The sequence below is a fragment of the Macaca thibetana genome, chromosome 10 (assembly GCF_024542745.1).
Source record: "Macaca thibetana thibetana isolate TM-01 chromosome 10, ASM2454274v1, whole genome shotgun sequence".
NCBI classification, from domain to species: Eukaryota; Metazoa; Chordata; class Mammalia; order Primates; family Cercopithecidae; genus Macaca; species Macaca thibetana.
The window spans coordinates 37,841,180-37,859,166 of NC_065587.1; the positions used below are offsets into that span (position 1 = coordinate 37,841,180).

The window sequence follows — 17,987 nt, forward strand, 5'->3', positions numbered from 1 at the left end:
CTATCTAGCTGCACGCCTTTTTCTTTGCGGAGTAGGGGGAAGAGGTCTCATTCTGTCGCCCTGCCTGGAGCACAGTGGCACACTTGTAGCCTTGAACTCCAGGGCCCAAGTGATCCTCCTGCTCCAATCTCCCAAAGAGCTGAGACCACAGGTGCACACCACCACGCTTGGCTAATTAAAAAAAGATGTTTTTAGTAGAGACAGTGTCTTGCTTTGTTGCCCAGGCTGGTCTTGAACTCCTGGGTTCAGGCCATCCTCCTGCCTCAGCCTCCTAAAGTGCTGCAATTACAGGCATGAGCCACGGCGGTGGCTTGTTAAAAAAAATTTGTTTTATGATGAAGGCTGTCAGGCAGACAATAAAAGCACAGGTCACAAAACAAACACCACAGACCTTTCACACAACCCACAGCTTGGAAACCACTGATTCCTTTTATTCTTAGATTTGTTTTATTCTTAATGTGTTTTAAACTTAATCCAAAACTTGTTTTTATTTTTTTTATATTTAAGTGGGCATGTCTGATGCTCTATTTTATTGAAAAAGACCCTGCTTAGTAAACTTGGAAGGCCCACTGAGCTGCCAGCTGCTGAGGCCACCTCTCTGCCCGTAGCCTCCCAGCAAACATTTTTCTGGATTTAAACAGTGCTTATGATTGACATTTGTTACAATTCCCTCTTTCCTCTTTTTATGCTGGGTGGGATTTTTCTTTCAAACTACACAAGTCCTACCTGCTTGTGCCAACAACTAAAATCATACAGTAACTAAAATTTGGCCCGAGGTCCCCAGGGTGACCACCCACCACATGAACACTAGGAGGGGCGTCCTCACACCCCCGCCACACCCCAGCTCCTCCTCACACCCCCGCCACACCCCAGCTCCTCACACTAGGAGGGGTGTCCTCACACCCCCGCCACACCCCAGCTCCTCCTCCTCGGGGAGGCAGTGCTCCTGCAAACCCCAGACATAGAGCTGCCTGGCTGTCTGCAGCTCCCACCCTCCCCAGGGTCTTCTGGTGCACAAGACCCTCCTTGCAAGGGAAGCTGGGATAGGTGGGCACAGACCCTAAACTCCTCACAGTTTCTGCAGTTGCCAGGCTGGACGGTTCCTCAGAAGATCCTGCGGATAATGTCAACCAAGGCGTGTGTGCAGGAGGCTGAGCCCAGCCTACAGAGAGCCCCGAATATGTTGGAATGAAGGGCTCCTGGCGGGGCCTTGGAGAAGAGAAGCCACCACTGTGTGTAGATGGCAGGAGACTCATTACAGATCTCAGTGGAGTAGCAGCGGACTTGAAGAGTGGAGGCCTGAGCGTGGGAACCTTCAGTTACCCCAGCCTTTGGGACCCAGGGGCCTTGGAACTTGGTCTGTTTCATGCGAGTCCGGCGTTCTGCTTCTGCTCCCACTCCAGTGTGAGGGGTCTGAGGGTATGGGCTGTGCTGTGAGCCTGGTGCGCCCCACCTTGCAAGTTGTGCATGAGGCCGGTCAGCCTGCCTGTGGTTTGACCTACTTTAAAAATGTTCTAATTAGTTGTCAACACTTAAAAATTAAAAATCTCGAGATTTAATCATCACTTTATATCTCTGCTCTTTCTGGAAAACTCAGACTGTCCCCCTACTGAGCTCAAGGTGCCCCATATGTGCACCCATAGGGGCCCTCCCTGCCATACCCAGCTGGCTTCATTCATTTCCTTTCCTGCCTTCTGGGAGCCAAAGTTCAGGTACAAAATTCCAGCTGTACGTTTGCAGTGATTTCCCCCGAACACTGTTTCCCTAGAGGGGAGGCACCTCTCCTAGGCTCCGTCCTCAATGCTCATTGGCTGCTGCTGCTGTCGAGAAACAAGCCTGGGGTGAAGTCCCGTATTCCAGCTGTCTCAGTCAGTCCATTCCCTTGCGAGGCTGCAATTCGAACAGGCACAAGGGTCCAGTTCGGGTCTGCTGTTGAGACTAGCAGTCTCCTTTGCTACAACAATTAAAAAAATCATTTTCTATGTCAGCAACGTCATTCATCGTCCCGAGGTCTCTGCTTATTGCGGCGCTGTCTTCAGCTGCGAAGACTGATCCTGCGGCCTCTTGTCCCCAGTGAGGTCCGAGGCAAGGAAGCGTCTCTCTGAAACCTATTCTGGGCTCTTAGAAAGAAATGGGAGAAAGGAAAACCACTAGAAATGTCCAATAACACCATCTTTTGGTTGGAAAATAAAACACGCAGAAAGAGAGAAATGGAACTTTTACTGAAGTATTTCTAGAGAGAAGGTGCTTGGGAACATTTTAGGTAACTTACTCCCCTCCCCCAGCAGAAGGTAAAAAGAAAGCTACTTCCAGACTTGCCAGCTCGGGAACTTCGTTTGGCGCCTGGCAGGCACCGTGCTCTTACCTACGGGCTTATAATGACACTCCCGTCTCCAAGGCAGCTAGGTGCGGGTACAGTCACCCCGGGGCGGCTTAGTTTATTGATTAAAAATGGAGGGAAGGGCCAGGGGTGGTCACGATTGGAGGGCGAGAAGAGCCGTGCGCGCAGGACCCCTCCCCACCGCCCGGGACCGGCTACCCAGGGGCGGACCCAGCTTCCTTCCCCGCGGCGGCTTGGAGGGGCCGGGCGCCGGTCCCCGTCCTCAGGGCGCGCTGCGAGAGCCCCGTCCCCGTCCCCGCCTGCTTCTCGGGCCCATCCACTCCGGGGCCTGCGCGCTGCCCGGCCGGCGCCCCGGCATCCCCGCGCGCTGCTCCCCGGGCCTCGGACGGGCCCTGCACCTCCGCTGCCACCGCACAGGGCGGCCCGCCCGGCGTTCCCGTCAGCGCCGCCGCAGCCATTTTGGAGCGAGCGGAGACAAAGAGCGAAGCCCCGTCGCCGCCCCGCGCTCGCCTCGGCCCGGCCCGGCGCACCGTCCCCGCATCCCGCGCCCCGCCCGGCGGCCACCGCCCCGCCCTGCCCGCCCCGCCCTGCCCGCCACCGCCCCGGCTCCCGCGTCCCCGAGCTCCAGCCCCCGCGCTTCCCGCCGCTGCTACCGCGCCCAGGCCGACCGCCCGCGCCCCGGCCTCTAGCGCTCGCAGCCATTGGCCGCGCCTTTTAAGCGCGCACCGCAGCCAATCGCCGGGCGCCCGCGGTCTCCGCGCCTGCGCAGGAGCGCCACCCCCGCGCCCCCGCCCCCCGGCCGCGCGCCCCCGCCCCCCGCCGGCCGCGCGCCGCCCCCCGCCCGCCCAGCGCCCGCCCCACTCGGAACCTCCTCCTCGCCCAGGCGCGCTCGGCCCGAGCGGCGGCGGCGGCGGCGGCCGAGGAAAAAAGATGGCGGCGGGCTCGGATCTGCTGGACGAGGTCTTCTTCAACAGCGAGGTGGACGAGAAAGTGGTGAGCGACCTGGTGGGCTCGCTCGAGTCGCAGCTGGCGGCCAGCGCGGCCCACCACCACCACCTCGCGCCGCGCACGCCCGAGGTGCGGGCCGCGGCCGCCGGCGCGCTCGGGAACCATGTTGTGAGCGGCAGCCCGGCCGGAGCCGCGGGCGCAGGGCCGGCCGCCCCCGCCGAGGGCGCGCCCGGAGCGGCGCCGGAGCCGCCCCCCGCAGGTAGAGCGCGGCCGGGGGGCGGGGGGCCGCGGCGCCCGGGCCCCCCCTCACCGCGCCGCCCCCTTGTCCCCGCAGGGCCCGCGCCGCCCGCCGCGAAGCTGAGGCCGCCGCCCGAGGGCAGCGCGGGGGCCTGCGCCCCGGTGCCCGCCGCCGCCGCCGTCGCCGCGGGGCCCGAGCCCGCCCCCGCCGGCCCCGCCAAGCCCGCCGGCCCCACCGCGCTGGCCGCCCGCGCCGGCCCCGGCCCCGGCCCCGGGCCCGGCCCCGGCCCTGGCCCTGGCAAGCCCGCCGGCCCCGGCGCCGCGCAAACTTTGAATGGGAGCGCCGCGCTGCTGAACTCGCACCACGCCGCCGCACCTGCTGTCAGCCTGGTCAACAACGGGCCCGCCGCGCTGCTGCCGCTGCCCAAGCCCGCCGCCCCCGGCACTGTCATCCAGACGCCCCCCTTCGTGGGCGCCGCCGCGCCCCCCGCGCCCGCCGCGCCCTCGCCCCCCGCCGCCCCCGCGCCCGCCGCCCCCGCCGCCGCCCCGCCCCCGCCACCCCCCGCGCCCGCCACCCTGGCGCGGCCGCCCGGCCACCCTGCCGGACCCCCGACCGCCGCGCCCGCTGCGCCGCCCCCTGCCGCAGCCCAGAACGGGGGCAGCGCCGGGGCAGCCCCCGCCCCCGCCCCGGCCGCCGCCGCCGGGGGCCCCGCGGGGGTCAGCGGCCAGCCCGGGCCTGGCGCGGCGGCTGCAGCGCCGGCGCCGGGGGTCAAGGCCGAGTCGCCCAAGACGGTGGTGCAGGCGGCGCCCCCGGCGGCGCAGACCCTGGCGGCCAGCGGCCCGGCCAGCACGGCTGCCAGCATGGTCATCGGGCCAACTATGCAAGGGGCGCTGCCCAGCCCCGCCGCCGTCCCACCGCCCGCCCCCGGGACCCCCACCGGGCTGCCCAAAGGCGCGGCCGGCGCAGTGACCCAGAGCCTGCCCCGGACGCCCACGGCCACCACCAGCGGGATCCGGGCCACCCTGACGCCCACCGTGCTGGCCCCCCGCCTGCCGCAGCCGCCTCAGAACCCGACCAACATCCAGAACTTCCAGCTGCCCCCAGGTGAGTGGCCGCACGGGGCGGGAGGGAAGGGCGGGTCCCAGCAGCGCCAGCTGCCAGTTCCAGGAAGTTCTCCGCTGGTGGAATGCTAAGGTCATCTGTCCCGTAGGCCCGTGGCTGGAGCAGGCCGAGGGGCAGCCTCTACCCAGGTGCGGGGCCAGCCCGGGTGGCTGCCTGCGAGTGAGCCAGAGGGAGTCGGCATAGTCTGCGTCCCTGTCGCTGTTCCAGACGTCCGCGGTGGCTGCCTGTGGCTGGGGCTGGTCTGTTTCGGAGTGGCTCAGCCAGGACTCCTACTGGAGCGGTCCTTACCTGCTCCCGCCCTGTGTGCCCCTGCCCCGGTTGGAAGGCTCAGCGCAGGGGCTCCCTGGGCCAGGCGATGGGGTCTGCAGAGCTGAGGGCAGAACCTGGAGGTGCGAGTGGCAGCAACTGTCCCCTGCTCAGTTCTGCAGTTAGGCGTGTGGCCTGTGTCCCCACTTAGCCTTTCTGCCCCTTTGTGACCCTGGGCTTGAGCCTCCCCAGTCTCCAGGCGAGGACGGGGGCACGACACCCCCTCCTCGAGGCTCGGGAAGTCGGGATGGAAGGCTTGGGCTTCCCTGTTGGCCACCAGGAAGGCAGAGATGTCGGGCGCACCCTGCGAGAGTCCTCCCGGCGCGCAGCCTTGCTGAGAGCCATGCTCTGGAGTAGGGTTTCAGCACCGTGTGTGTCACCGTCTCTTCCAGCGCTGCGTTGGTGCCTAAAGGAAAGAGCGCCCAGCTAGTCTGGTTGCTGCCCCCTCGGGAGGGCAGTGGGAGGGCGGTGGCAGCAGATGCTCTCGCTCCGTGCAGGGGTCTCGGGGTAATACTGGCTGTGCTGCGGATGCCTTGGGCTCAGACGCCCCTTCTGCCTGGCAGTACTCACGCTCTTGGTCTAGTCTGCTGTCTCTGCGACTCCTCAGGGCCCCTCAAGTTTGACGGGAAAGATTGCCTGACCAGCATTGCACGCTAGGCTGCTTTTGTCTGGGGCTCCCCATCCCTCCCCAGCCGCCTTGGTGGGTGCTGGGCAGGGGAGCTCCTCCCCGGCCTGTGGTGACACGCGCCATGCAGTTGTAGCAGCTCGGTGGCAGCAGTAGTAGGAACTTCGAGGAGAGCGTGGGTCTTTTCTGTGTCCCCTCTCTGAAGGGAGCTATTGGTCACTTTGAGAGGTTTGCAGCATCTTCAGAAGTGAAAGGTTTTCCTGTCCGAGTATGTGAAGTTCAGGGCTGGTGGTCAGACTGGACAGGGCGGGGGTAGGGAGAGTCTGTCTGGGAGACCGCTAGGCTGCAGTGCTCCAGGGAGGAAGAGGGCTGAGAAGCCACTTCTCCGGGGTTGCTGAGACGCCCGTTATGACAAGCTGTTGGAGTACTGAAGCATTTGTAGGGATGTTTCGCCAAAGTCTTGGTTTTGCTCCTATGTGTATATTGACCTTTTAGTAGAAAATGTGGCTGATCTTTAGTAATGTTGTAAAAAGGTGTTTGATGGCCGTGATCTGTTATGTAAACTATCGCAATGCTTTATTTATAAAAATGTTTTTCCAGCGGTCCCGCATGTCTCAGCGCAGGCCAGGTGCCTGTTGCACCACTTTGGATAGGTATTGGACTCTGCCTTGAGGGGCCGGCCAGGTTGTCTTGCTCTGAGCCTCTGCATAGGTAAAGCCTCATCTCTTTCTTCTGGGAGGAGGTGGAGGAACACATAGTTGGAAAAGGGCATTTCTGCTGTATTTATCATGAGTGATTCTGGGACTCACTTCCATCTTCTGTTTTAAGGTCAGTTTTAGGGTCAGGTGTGTTTGATGAGGTGACAACTTGAAAAACAACTGTAGGAGTGTTGACTGTGCGTGATTCCCGTGTGTGAGGACAGAGGAACAGCTCACACAGATGTTTGGGTGGCAGTGCTGAGAATGGTACTTTCAAGGAGCTGAATGCTACTGTCTAAAAAATGAAAGATTTATCGCATCTCTTCATGATCCCCTGCAGTTGATCTACTGATGAGGAATTTTGATTGTTGTTTATTTCACTAGTAGCCAAAGCAAAAAAAATACATATATATCAATAAAACTAGCAGTGCCCCAAACCAGAGTACCTTCTTTTATTAAACAGTACAACTTAATTTTGTAAATCAAAATGGCAAATTGCAAATACTCTGGTTACTTCCTGTAATTGATTGATCAGAGAATATTAAATTATTCTAGTTGGCTCCCTCTTCATTGAAATATTTCATAATAAAAATGTTTAGAACAAAGATGGAAGTAACAAAAATAACTCTTGCTTGGCTAATAACTCATTCTAGTAACAACTCAGTCTTGCAAACTGAGGAGGAGCCGGGAGTATTAGGGGTGGGCAGGGTTCTCGAAGCTGCATGTGGGTGTCAAGTGGAGTAGCAGATGAATGGCAATTGGATGGGGTGTGAAAGGGCCTGCCCCTCCCAGGCCTTCCCTCTGTGGAGGTCTTGGATGGGAGAAGGGAGGGGACAGAGAGGTTTCACCCTGAAGTCTTTCTGGCTAAGCCTTAGGCCCTGAGTGTTTCAGCCCCACAGTGCGCCACGTATGTTGAATTTGGCTTTAGCTCGCTGTCTTGATATTCTTTGTCAGGACAGTGTTGTAAAGAGTTATGTTAATATAATTGTAATTTGCTGGTTTGAGGTGCCAGAGTTTAAATTTTATTCACTGAAGAAAAATGAGAAAATTAAGTCTTTAGTGAGATTGTTGCAGATGACACACTTGTCCCAAGAACACTGAAAAGCACTAGTTCTGTACAGCGTAGGATAGTCATAACGTCATAGTCAGGTTGTGATTACAGCTGAAGGAAGAAAAAAGTAATCTGACACCCAAATTAGCATGTTTGTAAATTGAGAGATCTTTTCAGGTAGGTGTAAGGTAAAGAAGTTCATTTCTAAAGGTTATCTTTTGGCCTGGCAAATTTGCATTTTCTTCAGTGCATCTTGGCCTATTGTGCTTTCATGCCAGATTTACTCTCCTGTTGCTCTAAGATTTGTCCCAAGTGTAGATTCCCATTCCAGGACAGAAAAGCACTTTCTCACCGTAGTCCTCTATCCCTTGGCCTAGGGAGCGTGTGCTTGCTGCGTGTTTTAGGATGAGTACTCCCAGGTGAATGTGTGTCTACGGGTGGTGTCTGCAGCATTGGTTCCCATCTGTGGGGAAAGGGGGAAAAAGTCCACTAGCCCTTAATCGCGCTGTTGGGACAGGGGTTGGGTTTGGCGAGTCCAGCCCCATGCTGGGTGGCAGCATGCTCTGAGTTCCGGTGGCCAGTGGTGGCAGCCAGTGCTCTGGCACAAGGGACATTCCTAGAAGTTTCGATTTTGTGACTTGAGGGCCCTGTTGCCCTTTGACCTGGGAGGAATATGTTGTCCCTTAGAGCCTCGGCTTCCCCAGCTGTAAAGTGGGGTTGCCCGTTAGGTGAAGAATGTGAATTCTGTCACGTTGGGCCTGACAGAACACAGCTGTCAGGTGGCATCACTATTCCAGTCTCCCAGTTCCCCTCATTTTCACTGTTTTTCACACATTATCCAGACTGGATGTCTTCTCGGTGACCGAGGCGTTTGGCGTGGCAGCTGACTCTGGTTCTGTCAGTGGGGAAGTTACCGAGATCTCAGGTGGGTCACCCTGGGGCAGCAGTTGCCTGCCTGCCAACATAGGGGAGGGTTGCAGTGCCCTTTGGAAGCCTGGACCTGGGTGGAGGGCTCACTTTAGGCTAGAGGTCTTAATCAGGTGTTTCTTTTGACATACCTAGGAAGGAGTGACATTTGAAAAGAACAAAGAAAAGTAACTTTTGGGGAGCTGTGTAAAGACAGCCCTGGGCAGCTCTGCCTAGCATAGGGCAGAGGTGCCGCTCTGGGCCTTCCTTTCCTCCCTGCTCCCTGCCCTGCTGCTGGGGTCTTCACTGTTGCCTTCGGGATAAACAGAGTCATCTTGGTGACAGGTTGGGATGGACCTCACCTGCCTTTGGTGTCTCGGAGCTGGTGACCCTCATGGGTTAGTGGCAGCCAGGACTCGGGGACCTGCCACACTCTTCGGAGCCTCTCTCCTCACTGCTTGCTGTGCCTGAGTGCTGTGTTCACAGCAGAGGTCTGTGAGTTTGAACAGAGGGTGACGTTTGAAGTTCATTACAGTCGCCCTGTTTCTTAGGGCCGGCGAGAAGCTTTGTAGGAGAGGGTGTCCCGCTTGCTTCGGTGGCAGATGGACCTGAGGCAGGCCCCGAGCACCTGGGAAGTTGGCCTTCTCCCAGGGCAGAGAGCAGAGCCACCCTGGCTCCCAGGACTGCCCCCGGGCTCCCCGGTGTGCTGTGGAAGTTGCCCCTTAGACATTGGCACAGGGTCGCTGGGAGGTGGCGTTTGGTCAGAGCAGCACAGACCCAGCTCGGCAGAACAGAGTGGTGGGCGTGTCTGCATCCTGAAATCAGAGTGGAATCAAGGTGGTTCCTGTTCTGCCTCCAAAGCCTTTTCTATCGTATAATGTGAGTTTTCTTCCACTTAAGTGATGAATTTGAAGAAAGCTTTTATAAATTGTTGGTTATATGTGAGTTGATCAAAGCATAATTAGCAGCTGTTTTTGAGGATCTTGAAGCAGAGGTGTAACAGGGCTCTGGAGAAGCTTGCCTGAGGTTTGGGGTAATTTGCAGGGTTCCCAGAGTGCTTTGCTTTTCTTCTTCGTGGTGCTCAGTAGGAACCTCCAGGCCTTCGATCGTCCAGGAAACAGTTGCTGTTCAGGGCGTTCTGCTGTGGTGCCCGGCTCAGGCAGCGGGATGGTGGCCTTTGCTTAATCAGGCCTTTGATAGCAATAAAGCAGTTAAATAAAGGGGGCTTTTTGCTGCAGGCCCTTCTGTGCTGAGTGCTGTGCACCTGGGCTTCCTGGATGCTTCTGCTTCCAGGTGGGCCTGCGGTTGCTATGGCATTGTGGTGGTGTCAGCTGCAAACGTGTACACAGCTGTTCTTTCCAAATTCTTGCTTGGAATAGTGAAGCAGAACAAGTGCTGTAAAGTTATGTTTGAAAATGGGGTACTTAATTTTTCCATAGTGGGACCATGAAAGTTTTGAGTGAAAACTTTTGATTTTTACATATCTCAAATGAACGTTTGCACCAAAGAAGTACAGCTTCCAAAAAACCAGGAGATACGTGTTGTCCACCATGAGGCCCCTCTCCCATTTGAGAAAGTATATGGTGTCCCCTGTCGGTCTTTCTGCGGTGGTCTCAGGCTCTTCTCCAGGCCTGCCTTCTGCCTGGAGTGGGCTGTGCTGCTGTGTGCAGGATGAGGTAGTGAAGCACCCCCAGCTTCTCCTGCCATCGGTGTCACGTTGTGGAGCAGAAGTTGTCTGTTGGGAACCGTGTGTGAGGATGGGAGAAGTTGTCTGTTGTGGACTGCGTTTGGGGACTGGAGAAGTTGGCCCCACGAGCCCGGTTGTATGTGGCTTTGTGTGTAGACCTGTGTCCGTCCTTCCTGAGGTCTTGATGGGCCCTTTCTGTCCCTCACTTGGCATCACTGGAAAGCGCCAGTGTGAGGAAGGCACACGTAGCATCTTGATCTCAAAGTTGTGAGAGGAGTGTGGCCAGCTAGGGTGGTGTTGGGGCGCATGGATCTTGGAGGGACCATTTCCGAATAGTCAGGAAACCCCAGAAACAGTTTTTTCTGTCTATCAAATTTGACATTAGGTTTTAGAATGAGGACCCTGCAGTAAGAAGGTCTGTGGCTCCCAAGGGAATTGTTTCAGGGTTGGGGTCAGAGGTCCGAGTGGACGGTGCATGGACAAGGCAGGACACTAGGAGCCAGGGAGCTGCACCCTTCTCCGGGCATTGGGTGTGGCCAGAGCACACCCAGGGCAGAGGCTTTGTGGGTTAGCTGGTCCACTGTGGGTGGAGGTGCTACAGGTGGCAAGGTGGGCACCTTGTTCCAAGGGGTCGGGGGACATGGCCTTTTATTTTTTGACTTTGCATTAAAGTGTGTGGGACAATGACCTGTGAGAGTTTTTAAAGGAAGTTCTATGTCTTCTGCAGAGGAGCGTGGTCTCCGTGGTGTTCATAGGAGCCATGCACGCACTCAGAGCAGGGCGCAGGCCTGCCGTGCTTTGGAGCTTTGCAGAAGGTTACAAATGTCAGTGTCACAAGCATCATGACAGGAACGAGGGGTTATATGGGAAGCAGGCTCTATTAGCTTTTTTATGAAACTATAAGTGTAAAAAAATTATTAGTTACTTCACCAACATGATTTTTCTGATTATAAAATGAGTTTTTATTGATTATAGGAAGTTTGGAAAGTAAACTGTGGAGATGAAAATAGAGTCACTTGTAATGTCACCTGGCCCAGACTGCTCACATTTTGGGGTGTCTCACTTCAGCCTGTGTCCGGTGCAGATCTGTTTCTGTGTTTTTCTGTAATTACAGTTCTCCTGTGACCCAAGTCTGTGCCTTGCCTTGTCCTGTGTCTGGTGCATTTTCCCTTGGCCCTCGGTGGTCTCAGGCTCTAGCATTTGGTAACAGGCCCCTGTGCCAGGGTGCTGTGCTGACGGTGACAAGTGGCCCCCGTAGGTGAATGCCTTTATGTCTAACTGCGTGTCTGGTAGTTTGAGCATTTTCAAAGCTTTGATACATATCACCTTCCACCAGATAACACGTTTAAAACCATTGCCAGAATACGACTTTTGGAAACGGACACTATTCTAAAGGAAGAAAATCATGTCTAGTTTTAAGTTGCATTTCTTTAAGTGAAGTTAGACTTCGTTCATGTGGATGTTGGCTATTTATTCTCACCAACTGTGACTATTTGTATAAGTGCGTTCTTTTTTTTCAAGACAGTCTCTCACTCCATCACCCAGGCTGGAATGCAGTGGTGCAATCTCAGTTCACTGCAACCTCCGCCTCCCGGGATCAAGTGATTCTCGTGCCTCAGCCACCTGAGCAGCTGGAATACAGGCGTGTACCACCACACACGGCTAATTGTTGTATTTTTATTAGAGACGGGGTTTCACCATGTTGGCCAGGTTGGTCTCGAACTTCTGACCTCAAGTGCTCCGCCTGCCTCAGCCTCCCAAAGTGCTCACGTTACAGGTGTGAGCCACTGCACCTGGCCTGCATGAGCACGTTCGGAGGGTGTGTACTGGGCCATGGGGGAAGGCTGACGTGGGTACCAGGGTTCAGCTGTGGGGGTCCCAGGCTGACAGCCCCTGCTTTTGTGGTGTGTCCGTTGTGGTCAGGCAGTTAACAGGGAAACAGATCAGCAGGTATGTCTGATTGTGATTAGCACCCTTGGGTGAGAGGGGACTGCTGGGCAGGGTAGTCAGGGAAGGCTTTCCCAGGAGGCTGAGGGATGAGAAAGGGGTCAGCCACACGCAGCTGGGACATGTGTCCAGGCCGAGGAAAGAGCAGATGCAGCGCCCCCCTGCCGGTGCAGATTGTAGGGCTGCCCTCAGATAGTGTGAATTGATATTGTGGGGCTGCCTGTACACAGTGTGAATTGATTGTATCACAGGGCTGCCCCCAGGTAGTGTGAATTGGTTATATTGCAGGACTGCCTCCAGGCAATGTGAATTGATTGTATTGCAGGGCTGCCTGCATGCAGTGTGAATTGATTATATCACAGGAATGCACTGTGTGAATTGATTGTATTGCAGGGCTGCCCGCATGCAGTGTGAATTGATTATATCACAGGAATGCACTGTGTGAATTGATTTCATTGCAGGGCTACCCGCACGCAGTGTGAATTGATTCCAAGAGCCTCAGTGACTGGAAGCCATTGAGGGTTTGAAGTTGGATAGGGCATAGTTTAAAGTTGTATATTGAGGTCACTTTTGCATTTGAGCTGTGGAATGTGGGGGTGGTTGTGGCAGGGGCCCAAGGCAGTTGGCGGGGCTTAGGGAGGTGTGGATGGGCTGGAGGGAGGGGTGAGGACAAGAGCTCTTATGGAATGAAATTGAGGTGGGCAGGTGGGGTGAGAGGGAGCGTCAGTGGTGGTTGGTGGGAGGCAGGAGTTCAGGGGAGCAACTGGCATAGGCCAGGGTCCAGGAGTCAGGGTGTTGGGGCTCTGATGGCCATGGGGTGTTATGAGCCTGTAGAGTAGGCTAGAAGAGCTGTAGAAGGCGCCCTACAGGTGCCGGCACCTGCGAGGCTGGGCCAGCTTGGGAGCCAGGGAGGAGTGCTGGGAGAGGCTGGCGTTCATAGGGCGCATCTGGCCAGCGGAGCTGGGAGTGGGATGGGTGAGGGTGGACACCTGGGTGCAGGAGCCTGGTGGGAGGAGGTTCAGGAGGGGTGGCCCAGAGCACAGAGCTGTCAGCTCTGGGGGCGGAAGGACATGGTGGGGCCGTTGCTGAGAGCCCTTTGTGGTGGGGTAGTGTTTGTTGCAAAGTTGCCGTCTGCCCTGCCCTCCAGCGCAGCGATGGCGGAGGTAGTGTGGCTGTGATGGAGGCTGCTTTGCTTTTGCCCTTGCAGTCCTCGCCTTCCTGCCGTGTGTTGGCGTGCACGGATTCGCGGGTCTGTAGCTCTCTAGAGCCAGAAAGTCCTGGAAGAGAGTCCTCCTCCACAAAGACGCTGAGGCACACAGAGGTGACCAGCTTCTCCAAAACCCCGTGGCCACTTAACGGAGGCTACATGCCACAGGCCACCTGTCACTCCCTCGGGCCTCCTCCTTCATGCTTGTGCTGCCAAGAGAGACTGGAAATGGTTCAGCTTGGAGCGAACTTACGAACTTAAAACCCCTAAAACACAGGGACCTGGCTTTCAAAGAGAAAATCCACAGAAGGGAATGTCTTGAGTGCGTGGTGAGGGGCTGTTGCCCCGGGCTGGGTCTGTGTGGCTTGTGGCCTCACCCGACGATCCTGCTGTGTCCTGTGGGCCCTCCGGTGCTTGGGCTCCACCAGCTGGTGGCTGTCTGCTAAGTCTGGGCTACCTCATCTGCCTGGGGAGGCCCATCGCTGTCAGTCTCCGCGGTCCTGCGGCTGCAAGGGTGTCAAGCGGCCAAGAGGCACTCCTGGTCTTAAGGCCCTTGCTCAGAAGTGACACAGGCCTCTCCCTAGTTCCAGCTGAGAAGACTCGGTCATTGGCCGTGTCCATCTGCACAGAGTGCTGGGTGGTTCAGCTTGTCCTGGGGGCGGGGTGGGATACAGGTGGACAGCCAGCACGCCTCAGACCGTGCGTGGCCTTAGTGGGCCAGAGGGATGAGTTTGGTTGGTCGGTCAACAAACGTTCACTTGGCAGCGAGCTCAGGTCAGACCTTGTGGATCCGGCAGCTTGCTGACGGAGTTGCTTGGGGAGTGACACAGGTCGGCGTGGATGGGGCAGAGGTGAGGGGCACGGATGCAGCTTCTCAGCGTAAACGTCGCTCCTTTCTCCAGAGTTCCTTCTCAAGGTGGGCGTCTTCTCTGTTCAGTTGTGGGTGCCCCAGCGTTTTCCTGCTGCTCCTGTGTGACCAGCCACTTATGGAGCCACTTAGTGATGGATCCAGAGCAGCAGAGAGCCGGGCCGGGAGCTTGTCACTGGGCAGTGCAAGGGCGGTTCTTGTCCTCCGGCTTGGTGGCCTCATGGGCTCCCGGCTTCAGGATGGTGCTTGCACTCAGGGCCACCGCGGCTCTCCCTGTGCCCCACCAGCAATTGGATGCAGAGCTCTGAGAGTTTGGAAAGCATGGAGTGGGTGTCTTGGAGGCTGTGATTCTGGATGGGTGACGGGGCCGCCCTCTTCCACTTTTGTGGGCCAGACACAGCTCTGCTTGGGCCGCTGAGGCTGGGCTTGGGGATGGTGTCACCTCATTGCCTTGGAGCTTGTGGGCGTGCCACCAAAGTTCCTGTGTGGGAAGGGCTGCCACCTGCCTTGGGCCACACGGTGCCAGCCCTGGAAACCTAGTGTTGTGGGGGGTGGCGCAAGGGACCTGATGTCATGGGGTGTAGTGTGACCTGGGATGTGGATCCATCCGGCCTGAGGGACCTGGTGGTGTGGGGGGTGGCTCGAGGGACCTGGTGGTGTGGGGGTGGCTTGAGGGACCCGGGGTGTGGGGTCTGGGGGGGTGGCGCGAGGCTCCTGGAGCGTGAGCCTGCAGTTCACAGGGGGGCAGTGTGGGGACAGTGGTGTTCAAGCCATGGGACACTTGCTCATCGGGTGTGGGGGAAGTGACAAGATACCAGCCCAGACACCTGGGTGGGGACATTCTAGTGGTGCAGGGGAAACAGTGACCCAGGGCACACACGGGCTGGGGCACACATGGGCTGGTGCTGGGGTGTGGAGCCGGTGTGGGGCAGGGCACCCTGGGGTTTGTCGATCTCAGCCGACTGGAGGCGACTGGTCCCAGATGGCAGTGCTGGGGTCAGGTTCAGGAGGAGATGGAGAGGTAGGTCACTGACTGTGGTGAGGGGGTCGAAGGACAGTTTCTTTGTTTTTTCCTGTTTGTTTTTTAAGAAGTGATCTTGGAGCCACGCTCAATAGCGGAAACAAAGTGTGCCCCGTGTGGATTCGTGCTTCGGGTCGGTGCGAGTTAGGCTGGATGAGGACGGGTGGGGCGGGAGGGGGAGGTTGAGCCTTTGACGTGCTTTATGTCAGCCACTTCATCCAGGCCACTGTCATTTGGCCTGCACGCCGCTACTGCACCCTACTTGGAGCTGGTTGGCCCGGGCGCGGCTGTGGTGCTCCGTGGCCACGCTGTGCTGTGGGGACGCAGGGAGTCCAGGGTGCAGGATGCAGAAGGGGAAGGTGGCTTTCCTGTCATCTCTCTTCCTTGTGGTTGTGAGGTGATGCGACCCTCCAGGGGCTTGGTCGTGTGTCCGCAGGCCCTAGAGCCTGGTGGGAGGCGGCAACCTTGGTTTGTCCAGGACGGGGTGGCAGATGTCCAGAATGGAGCATGTCCTGTGGGTGCAGGTTCCTCACGGGTGGATCTGTCTGTCCTCACTGCATCCCCACTGCCCGGGACACCCCTGAGGTGCTGGTGGCCTGGCCAGTGACAGCTGCAGGCGGCTTGGCAGGGGCAGCGTTGAGGACCACAGGCCACCCGCCATGAGGTTCTGAAGTGGTGCCATGGCAGGGGCCAGGCCCCTCAGAGGAGAGACTGTGGGCGCCAAGGGACTGTGCTGATGGCTGTGGGGGTCACCAAGTGAGTAGGGAGGGAAGGTGGCCTCTGTGGATCAGGGCTCTGGTAGTGGGAAGACAGGTCTAGGACAGGCCCAACCCTGCGTTCTGTGGCGGTGAGAGGGGTGGGAGCGAGCGGCGGGTGGGACTCATGCTGCAGGGCCAAGATGACCAAGTTCCCTCTGCAGGTGCACCCTGGGGAGGGCAGTCACAGGGCACTGTGGGGAGGGAGCCTGGCAGGTGGCTCTGGTGATGCCTAGACGGCCTGTCCTATCAGCAGCAGGGGTGTGCCCTCCCAGGCAGGCCTCTGCTGTTCCCAAGCCCCGTGGCTCTCATGGAGCCTGCACTGGGTTTGTTGAACTCTCTTGTCCTTATCTCTTTTTTTGGAGACTTTGACCATTTAAATTCCTTTACTCTTGTTTTAGTGAGTCTTGCTTGGGAGGGGTGGGGGAGAGAGGAGACTGTGCTGCCAGCACCCAGGGCTGCTCTCAGGGGATGGGGGCACCTGTCTGGAATCTCCACGTACAAGCACAAGCAGGTGTTGTGACACTTTGGGAAGAGTTGTCAGAAGCTGCCTCCTGTGGGGCAGAGGTGCCAGGAGGAGACTCCTGCCGTGCCCAGGTCCAGGCTGGCAGGAGAAGGGAGTGGTGAGGGATGGGACATGGAGTGATCCACAGGAGCAGGGCCAGGCTGGGACCCCAGAGGGGAGGATGAGAGGCCAAGGACAGGTCACGCGGGGGACAAGCCCTTCCTTCTGCTATTGTGCCCTGGTCGCTGCTATGCAGAACCCTCCGGTCTGCAGTGTCCTCTGGGGGCTCTGGGTGTTACCTCTTTTGACTGTTGCAGCCTCATCTTTATGGAAGGTTGTAGAAAAACAGTTTGTCAGGTGTCCTCTGTGAGTACTTAAGACTCCAGCGTCTGACAGTAGGCGTTGGGTGAAGATGGGGTGAGCGGGTAAGGCTGACTCCCTGCCTCCGGGACGGGCTGCTCCGTGGGGCTGCTGTGTGCTCCCTGACGGGTTGGGTTTCTGCAGCAGGTCTGAAGTGGTCACTTTGCTTCAAGCACCTTGAGTGTCGTCTCTGGCACTGTGTTTAGTCTTCGTGGTGATGGTGTCGTGAAACCTGCCTAGGGACAAGGACACTGAGGCTCGCATTTCCATGACCTGCTCAAGGCCACAGGGCTGGTGGGGTCTGGGGCTAGAGACTTGGGCTCTGGAACCTCTGCCCTGGCCCTGCCTCCCTTGGGAGTGACCCTGGTGGCAACTGTGAACTACTGGGGAGTTGGGAGTTGGGCTGGGGTGCACGGGGGGCAGGGGCAGGGTGCGGAGCCTGGGCAGATGGGGATCTGGGCCGTGGTGCTTCTCTGCTGGTGTGAGTATGGGTATGACTCAGGCAGATGAGACCCAGGAGGGTGTGGAGAGCAGAGCCTTCCTCTGCAGGCAGTAGGGACCCCTGAAGGCTGTGGAGTGGAAGAGCCAGAAAGTCTGGCCTGGGTTCTAGATGTTGGTCCTGATGACACACTGGAGACAGAATCAGAAACAGGGCGGTGGTCACTGAGCACGGGACGCAGAAGTGGGCCTGTGTGCTGTGACTGCCGCGTGCTGGCTGGTGCCAGGCACTGTGTGCACCTCCCATGCTCACGACCGCCCTACAGGGCAGACGTTTGGGATCCACTTCCTGGACAGGTCGCAGACACTCACACAGAAGCTCAGCCCAGGACTCCCGCTCACAGGATCTCTGCACGTCCTGATGGTGGGGATAGTCGGGGCGGATGTGGAAGGCAAGCATGGGCACTGCTACACCTGGAAAACCAGCAGCCAGATTGGGGCTGGTGAGTGGTGCCTGGTGCCAGTGGGGGCACAGTGCAGATACTGCAGCTCGGAGTTGGAGGACAGAGCCCGGTGACCAAGGTGGGCATGCGGGGAGAGGGATGCGGGAGGATGGAGCCCGGTGACCGAGGTGGGCATGCGGGAAGAGGGCCGCGGGGGGATGGAGCCCGGTGACCGAGGTGGGCATGCGGGGAGAGGGCTGTGGGGGGACCGAGCCGAGTGACCGAGGTGGGCATGCAGGGAGAAGATGGCAGGAGGATGGAGCCTGGTGACCAAGGTGGGCATGCAGGGAGAGGGCTGCGGGGGGACGGAGCCTGGTGACCGAGGTGGGCCTGCGGGGAGAGGGCTGCGGGGGAACAGAGCCCGGTGACCGAGGTGGGCGTGCAGGGAGAGGACTGCAGGAGGATGGAGCCTGGTGACCAAGGTGGGCATGCGGGGAGAGGGCCGTGGGGGGACGGAGCCT

General features: G+C 58.2%; 2 protein-coding genes across 2 annotated transcripts in view; one reads left to right on the plus strand and one right to left on the minus strand.

The window, feature by feature from the left end:
- The window catches only part of LOC126929074 (calcium-responsive transactivator), a 116,783-nt gene extending 113,184 nt beyond the window's left edge, over window positions 1-3,599 (minus strand). Inside the window, exon 1 of the mRNA XM_050745098.1 lies at window positions 3,589-3,599. The gene's annotated coding sequence lies outside the window, so the exon portion shown is untranslated. The remainder of the gene's footprint in view (window positions 1-3,588) is intronic.
- Window positions 3,231-17,987, plus strand: part of TAF4 (TATA-box binding protein associated factor 4) — an 89,219-nt gene continuing 74,462 nt past the window's right edge. Inside the window, exon 1 of the mRNA XM_050745080.1 lies at window positions 3,231-4,631. Coding sequence (XP_050601037.1) covers window positions 3,272-4,631 — 1,360 coding nt within the window. The 5' untranslated portion in view covers window positions 3,231-3,271. The remainder of the gene's footprint in view (window positions 4,632-17,987) is intronic.